This window comes from Dendrobium catenatum, unplaced genomic scaffold (assembly GCF_001605985.2).
Source record: "Dendrobium catenatum unplaced genomic scaffold, ASM160598v2 fragScaff_scaffold_1365, whole genome shotgun sequence".
Lineage (NCBI taxonomy): Eukaryota > Viridiplantae > Streptophyta > Magnoliopsida > Asparagales > Orchidaceae > Dendrobium > Dendrobium catenatum.
The window spans coordinates 152,847-160,809 of NW_021319827.1; the positions used below are offsets into that span (position 1 = coordinate 152,847).

At 36.9% G+C, this 7,963-nt stretch overlaps 1 protein-coding gene across 1 annotated transcript; it reads left to right on the forward strand.

The window, feature by feature from the left end:
- The first annotated feature begins 518 nt into the window (after positions 1-518).
- LOC110101435 lies at positions 519-1,173 on the forward strand. Its single transcript, XM_020829341.2, has one exon. It carries the CDS (start codon positions 538-540, stop codon positions 1,033-1,035), a length of 498 nt encoding a protein of 165 aa, XP_020685000.1. The 5' UTR covers positions 519-537; the 3' UTR covers positions 1,036-1,173.
- The last annotated feature ends 6,790 nt before the right edge of the window (positions 1,174-7,963 follow it).

Here is a 7,963-nt window from a genome sequence, read left to right on the forward strand (position 1 = left end):
TTTATCAAATCAAACTTTTTCAATAACCCTTGTATGCCACAACTAACATGCAGGCTCGACAGCCTGCTCAGTTCCGAACAGTTCTTAATAGTAAAAATCCAACCAAAAATTATGGGTAGTTGTTACTAAACGAATAAAAGGAAATAAATTGAGAGAGAGAGAGAGAGAGAGAGAGTTATGATATTTCGATCAAACCTATAGAAACCGTCCGGGCCGTTCGGCCAAAGCAGTGTCGTGTTTAAGCATGCAAGTCCCAATAAATTCCGAATCTCAAAGTCGCACGTGCCCATTTACCTCAATACCCACACGCATCAGGTAACGACAACGTCTTGTCTATTCAAAGTTTCTATTCAAGTTGTATTGAGACCGTCACGGAAAACGGAACAGGATCTCCCACGGCATCTACCATTTACGATGCTGGGCATCTTCTCGTTTATTCCCTACATCCAACGGTTCAGATTTCTCCACCCACCCTTTATATATTACTCCCCTTTCCCCCAAAAAGACGAAAATTACATCCTTCCCCCCCTTCGCCAAATGGAGCTGTTCGGAACGCCGCCGGAAGATTTCCTCGTTTCCTCCGCCGCCGGCTCGATGTGGACTTGGGTAGCTGTTCTCACGGCTGCCCTCGGCCTTTGGCGTATCCGCACCGCTGGATCCAAATCCAACGCTCCTCCCGCCATAATCTCTCCGCCACCACCGCCGCTGCCGCCGAGGACACTGATGGCTCAACTGGTGAAGGAAGAGATCCGGACGACCAAGGAACGGTTCACGATGGTCTACTCATCTTATTCGGCAGAGGAAGGCGGCGATGATGAATGCGATGAGATCCGGGAAGAGGAAGAGGAGCTCGTCGGCGGTGCAGAGGCGGACGGAGAGTTGGCGGCGCCGTTAGAGCGGTCGGAATGTATGGGCGAGTGGGTGAGGAAGAGAAGTGATTTGGGGTGGTACCGTTATCAGGATAGGATGGCCATTAACGGCAGCGTTGTTCGTCTTTGGTGCGGCGGAGGGCTCAGGCGGAGGCTGTATTCGTAGGACGGGAATTTAGGAAGTAAGGATCCTTATGATTCTTGTGCAATGCGTATATAGTTAACTATATAGTTATATTATTGTTAAAACTTAGTTATGTTAAGTTTTTTATGGTTCTTATTAAAAAAAAAACTTTCTAACCTATTTGACAGTATTTGTATATAGTCTCAAATCATAATTAGCATTTGATTATTATTTGAAATAATTTTTATAGATCTTAAATTTTCATTCATTTAATAATACTTGATGCATTCAATTTAATCTTCACAAATTATTTGTATTAATTTTAATTCATTTTATTTTTTAGATATTTATTTTTTAATTCTTTAATATTAATTTGATTTATTATAGTAATAGGTTAATAGGGGTTTGTTTTTTGTAATTTATCCAATGCCAAATCACCTTAGGTTTTTGCTATTACAAGTTAAAAGGTAAAATCAACATACTATTGATTTTTTAAATTTTAAAAATAATAAATGAAAATAAAAAAATGTTAAAAATTTGGGTGTTGTTAAATTTCATTTGCAACATTTTCAAATAAAAATGATAGGAAAATTGAATTGAAAATGATTTTCATATATTTTTTAATTTAGGAGTAATTGAGAGATATTATATTTCTTATTTAACTAGGGAGAAATTAAATATTTGTTTCTTCAAAGATTGAGATAAACGAGTCTCAATGGTGATTTGATAAAATTTTCTTATTCTTTTTTAATTAAGATTTAAAAATTGTTAATTAAAAAAAGTATTTGGTCACTTTTTTAAGGCAATTTTAATTATCTAAAACTTACATTAGACTCAAACAACTTGTGATGCAAAATATATATTTTTTTTCTCCAATTTCCTTCCCACCAAAGAGCCCAATAGAGCTGGTGGATGGAGAAACTTAGAAAATAGGTAGATGATGCGTGTGCCCGCATGTAAAAAAATATTTAGTAAATTGTTAAAAAATATTTATTATTTACTTTATAATATCTTTAAATTGTATATTTAAGACAACTTTTTTATTGTTTTACAAAGTAATTTTTTAGTACATTTTTTTTTGAAATACAAAATTTTAAATTAGAAAGCTACTTTAGAAAACAATAAGAAAGCTTTTTCAAACAAAGCCTAAATTTTTATTTAATTTTTTTTCATATTGTGATTTTAATTGTGTAATAAGAAATTTATAGCATACGTGGGCTTATTGACCACAAGTGTAAATCCTATCATATTAATTGTAAAAAATATAAGAAAATACAAGTTAATCTTAGAAATAAAATTTAAGTATTATTTTATAGTGCAGATAACTACTTAAATATAAATCTCTTATATATTTTAAACAGTTATTTATATAAATAATTTATTTAATACTCTTAATACAAAAATGATAGTAGGAAATTCTAACCTAAACTTTTTTGCATGCTTGCTGTTATTTGAATTTTAAGAAGATCACCTAATAAAATTAATATTTAAATTATGTGATAGCAATTAATTTCTAATTTTTCTTTTTTGCTCAAAAGTTTGGATTTTTTGTCTTATTTAACTTAAATCTCTACTTTTTATATTCACCTCTATTGCATATAGTTTTTTTATTGTAGGAACATAAATTATTCTGTGTGGACATCGGACTGTTCGGAGATCAACCAGAAAGCCCAATGTCACCTGGTACATAGCACTACTGAGGATCGGTACTGAGCAAATAAGTGATATGGCACGTTTTGATTGGTCTTCAGACGATGTTTGGATCCGCACAAAATAATTTTTTCTGAGATTGAATATATGAAGAAAAGGAGATTGAGCTCATTGGTTAAATTTGGAGATAGTGACAGACTTTTGTTGTTCTGAGAATATTCTGGGCATCTAAACGTATTGTCAAGACGATTCAGTGTATGGTAGCGAATAAGCTCCACATGATATGGCTGAGAACTTTTAATATATGTAGATCATGAGGTGGGAAAGTTTGTCTAGACCGTTTGGAGAGGGGATCAGTTGAGAGAATTTACTGAGATAACCTAGTAAGAGTATGTTCAGATGACCTAGTAAGGGAATATGCTGAGACGAGAAGTTGGGAGGATTTATCTAAATGAGTTGCTGAGAGGGTATGCAGAGATTGGAAAGTTGTTGAGAGAATATGTTGAGACAGACACCTAAGAGGATTTGTCGAGATCAACTACTGAGACTTAGGGGTGTCAATTATTGACACGACCCAATAACCCAATCCAAAAAATTTGGGTTAGTGTCGACCCGTTTAAGAAATAGGTCGGGTTAGGGTTTGAGGTTTCAATTTTTGATCCGTTTCAAAAAAGGGTAGACTACGGGTCAACCCGCTAACCCGAAATTGACCCGTTTTAAGACCCGAATGCGATTTGATCCCAAATTGGCATTTCGCTCCGCTTGTTTTAAATTTTCCTGGCGTGGGAGCTAGGAGAAACGAGGGATTGGTCCGATTGGATGCTGGTCATGTCGTGTGGGTCCTGTGGGACAGGGGGAGGGAATCAAGGTCTCAACTCTCAAGGGATTGGATGTCACCTGGTCCGCCTAGCCAGCCACCCGCGCCAGGCCAGCCATCGCAGGTTCTCTGCCGGCTCCTCCGCAAGTCCGCGGTTACTTCGTCGAGACATCGAGTCGCCTGCACCGCCGGTCCGCTCCTCCGTCGGTCACTCGGTCTGCTCCCGGCTTCTCCGCGAGTCGCTATGCGGCGCGACTCAACATGCAGAATTGCTGAGGGGAAATACAGATATGTCATTATAGGAAATTCAGCTGTTACCAGCGGCCTAGACCGGCGGTTGTATATCCGCCGGTAATAACGACGGTTTAGCCGGTGGTTTGGCCGCCGGTTAATTCCGACGGCCTAACGGTGGTTATTAAAGTATATGCCACCGGCACTAGCGGCGGTCATATAACGGCCGGATTAACCGCTGGATCTAAATATTACCGGCGGTATACTGGCGGCTAACACCGCTAGTGTTAAGTATTTTAAAACCGCCGGTAATACCAGGTTAACCGCCGGAAAAAATCACTGGTAATAGCTGAATTTCCTGTAGTGTGTTCGGGTTCACTGGTCGGGTATGGTCAACCCGGTAACCTAGCGTGTCGGGTACGGGTTGTATATATTGACCCGTCTAGCTAAACAGGTCTGGCTCGGATCAACCCGTTTATGCCCGGGTCAACTCGGGTTGGACCCGAACCCAACCCGTTGACCCGAATTGACACCCATGCTGAGAATGTGTTTATATTGGTGGCTAAGAGAAAGTGGAAAGATAAGATGAGTTGTTGAGAGGATTAATTATTCTGTGTAGATAGCGGACGCCGTCTGGAGGTAAATCAAAGCACGCCACGTCATCTCCTTGCTATGTATCGCGGCTGTGTATCTCTTGTGTACCAGGTGATGTGATGCGCTCTTCTTCGCCTCCAGACACAGAGCTACGTCTGGTGTCCGCACAAAATAGTTTTTCTGCTGAGACCGGTGTGCTGATAAAAATAGAAAATTCTCAAGAGAAATGAATGAGTGATTCACTTGATGATTGTGTATAAACCAAATTAAGAGTCATAATGTATGATTTGGTGAGGTCTTCACGTGAGCAAATACAAAATGGTCTTTATATGCCAAACATTATGATTAGAAATGATTGAAGAATAATATTTCATAATTGAAAGGTATAACAGTTGATTAAAATTGTTAGAAGTACGCATTTACTTGATAAAAAAGGTGCTTAGAATATTAAATATGGAGTGAAATAAGTAACATGTAAATTATGTAACAACCCAAATTCTTAATTATTGAGATATTATCTATTTTGGCCTAAGAGCCTCACAGTTTTGTCATGTTGGTATAACTTCCCAGTATGTCACCCATCCTAAAATTACTCCATAATGAGCAAGCTTAACTGCGGAGTTTCTTACAAAAATTCCAAATACACCAAAAGGCGCTTTGATATTTAAGAATTTAACTTTCATTTACGTAAGGGTTTCATGGTTTATGAGTAAGCTTTCAAGTTTAATTGATCCAGAAGTGATTGGAGTGAAAGAGAAATATTGAAAAGGCATCAAATTTTATATAGTTTTTTTTTAACAGACTTCATACTTTGTTTTTGAAGAATGACCTAATAAAGCTAACAACTGATTCAAAATTGCCAGCCACTATGCGGATTTAGAGAGAAGACTTCATAAAGAGAGTCCTCTATATGATTTTCTCCTTACAGTAGTGAATGCAAGTGGAATGAATCTTCCTGTAAGAGAGATGCCTCCGATGTATTTGGAGAAGTGACTATGAGGAGAAGAGAGGAAGGAAGCTCCCACTTTCTTCCTCCCTCGTCACACCCTCAGGAAACCAACGTGGGATGATTGCATTCCATTCTATTGCTCTTTCTTCTCTTGGAAACTTGAAAGAATGTTTTATTTGTGATCTGAGACTTAGAACCAATTAATGACTTTATTGGGACTGCTGGCAGCATCTTTCATCAATAACCTGCTACTCAATGTGGTCTAGAACTTCTTTAAATCCTCTTTCAAAGCAACTTGCCTCTAGTTGGTTCTATTCCTTAACCTTTTTTAATAATTTGGTTAAGTCTAATGAAAGGGTCCAGATCTGCCATATTAAAATCTTTGTTGTTATGTTTTTGTAATGGGGTTCAAATATATGAAAGCATGAAACTTACCGGTAGTGTATTAAATCAGTTTGATTTACATAATCATGCTAAGCTTCTGAAACCCAAATCGATCAAATGGACCAAAAAAAAAAATCACAAAAGTTTGATTGTGGTGTTGGAAATTGGCAAATCCTATGATTTTTTAAGAATTTAGATTGAGGTAGATGCATCTAATATAATTGAATTAGCGGTTGACCAAAGTATGAGTCAATTGAACTTTTTTGTATCAGATCATAGTTTTTTGTTCACTAATTAAAAAAATTTAATCCAGAATATCTCATAAATGAAAGCTTAGAATGCAATTCGATCACCAGTTAGCAAATGAAGCTTGTTTTTCTTAAGCTTTATTAAATTTCAATTACATTATATTTGTTTACACTATATTTTAATTTATTTTATTCGATACTTCTTTTTCATCCAACTATAAACAGCCGTCGTTTAGTGGTTTTTGTTCTGTTAGAATTGTTTTTTTTTTTTTTAATTTCGAGCTTTGTTCTCCTATTATTTCCTTATTTCATGTTATATATTCTTTGGGGTTAATAATTGTTAAGATGGCTGTTAGTGTAAACTCTAATTTTTATCTACCACAAGCCCCTACGCTAGACCGACCATACATGAAATTATGATATTCTTCCTATGCTTTTACCATTATTACTTTTTTTTTGATTGGTTTGTCAAAATAGGCATACGAAGATAATAGTTATCTATCTCATCTAGAGCCTCCCATCGAACAGGCTATTCTATCCGAGTTTGATGTTTCCCATTGCGCTGTTTTCTGTTGTAGTTGTTAGGACAAGTTCATTTTCGATGGGTCATTTCACTCTACTGTTTTTGTTTCGATCATTTAATTTTTTTTCTGTTGAATTTGCAGAGCTTGTCTTTAAATCATAAGAGTTAATCATATATGCATGGGCAAATTATTACATCCGGTCATCTGACAGAGAGATTTGTTCTCTCTCTGTCTACAGTAAAAGCGCAGGTATTGTAGCATACATGGGCTTTACTGTAGACAGAGAGAGATCCGAACGGATCTCTTTGTCAGGTGACCGGATGCAGTAATTTGCCATATGCATGAACTACAACATGGATGATCCCCTAGAGGCGAGTATATTAGGATCTACTAAAAATTTATTTGGGACCATTTTTTTTCCTATTTTATTTTTTAGATTGAGTACTTTTTATCAGAACAACACAGCACATCTCACTAATACCACTTCATCTAATGAACTTCAGTGTCAAATTACTTCCTTACACGTGTACATATGTTTACTTACTTTCTATATGGACATATATGTTGTAACTCCACAGGACAGGAAATAAAAGATAGTCTTAAGTCTTCTTCTGTAATATTCATTACTCTCTGCTATTGCTCTGGTTCTTGATATCATCATGGTATCAAAGCATGTTCCATCTTGAGGATCAATTAATGGCGAACTCAGCTTCTGCGTTGTCGCAAATAGTAGAAATACCAGCTGACATCTCTGAAAACATGAGCATACATGCGTCTCTAAAATTTGTGGTATCAAACTCAAAACTCTTGTGCCGACACAACTATCCACGGACAACTACTGGATCTAGAGGAGTCAAATCACTAAACTACTCCGGGCAAATGGCATCGAGCATTTTCTTGAATCTATTGTATCATCTCCTTCCTCCCAACTCCTTCAATTCGACGGCACGATGGGCCTAAATTATGCGTACAAATAATGGCTAATCATTGATCAGAACTTAGCAGCGACAATCTGCTCTACTATCTCGTCATCAGTGCTGCCTTATATTCTACATCTGTAATCTGGAAAGTTCTTGAAACCCGGTTTCAATCAACAAATCGATCCAAGGTGATTCAGCTTAAGAACGAATTGCACAATATCTCTTTGAAAACTCTATCATTATGATGCAATATTTGACGGAGATCAAAAAGGTCTAGTTGATCAAATCACGTCTGCGAGTTCGATAGTGGACACTGAAGATATTATCATATACATCTTGAATGGTCTTCCATCATCATATCAATCTTCTTTCAAGACCTTGATTAGGATGATGCTTACGCTAATTTGTCTTGATAATATGTACGCTCTACTCATCAGTGAAGAAATTCACCTGAATGTTGAAGCTGTAAGATCCCCTCTTACCGTTGATTCTCAAACAACTCTATATATGTCCAAGGGATGAAGCATATGCAATTGTGGCAGATCTTCGCATAACACTAACCCGAATATCAGATCATCATCACAATACATTTCTATATGCCATTCTGCACCAAGAAATGTTATACAGCAGTTGTCTGTTGCCAAAGACTAAAC

Bases quoted from the DNA above. Each gene is read 5' to 3' on its own strand.
- LOC110101435 (XM_020829341.2), top strand. From the start codon at position 538: ATGGAGCTGTTCGGAACGCCGCCGGAAGATTTCCTCGTTTCCTCCGCC.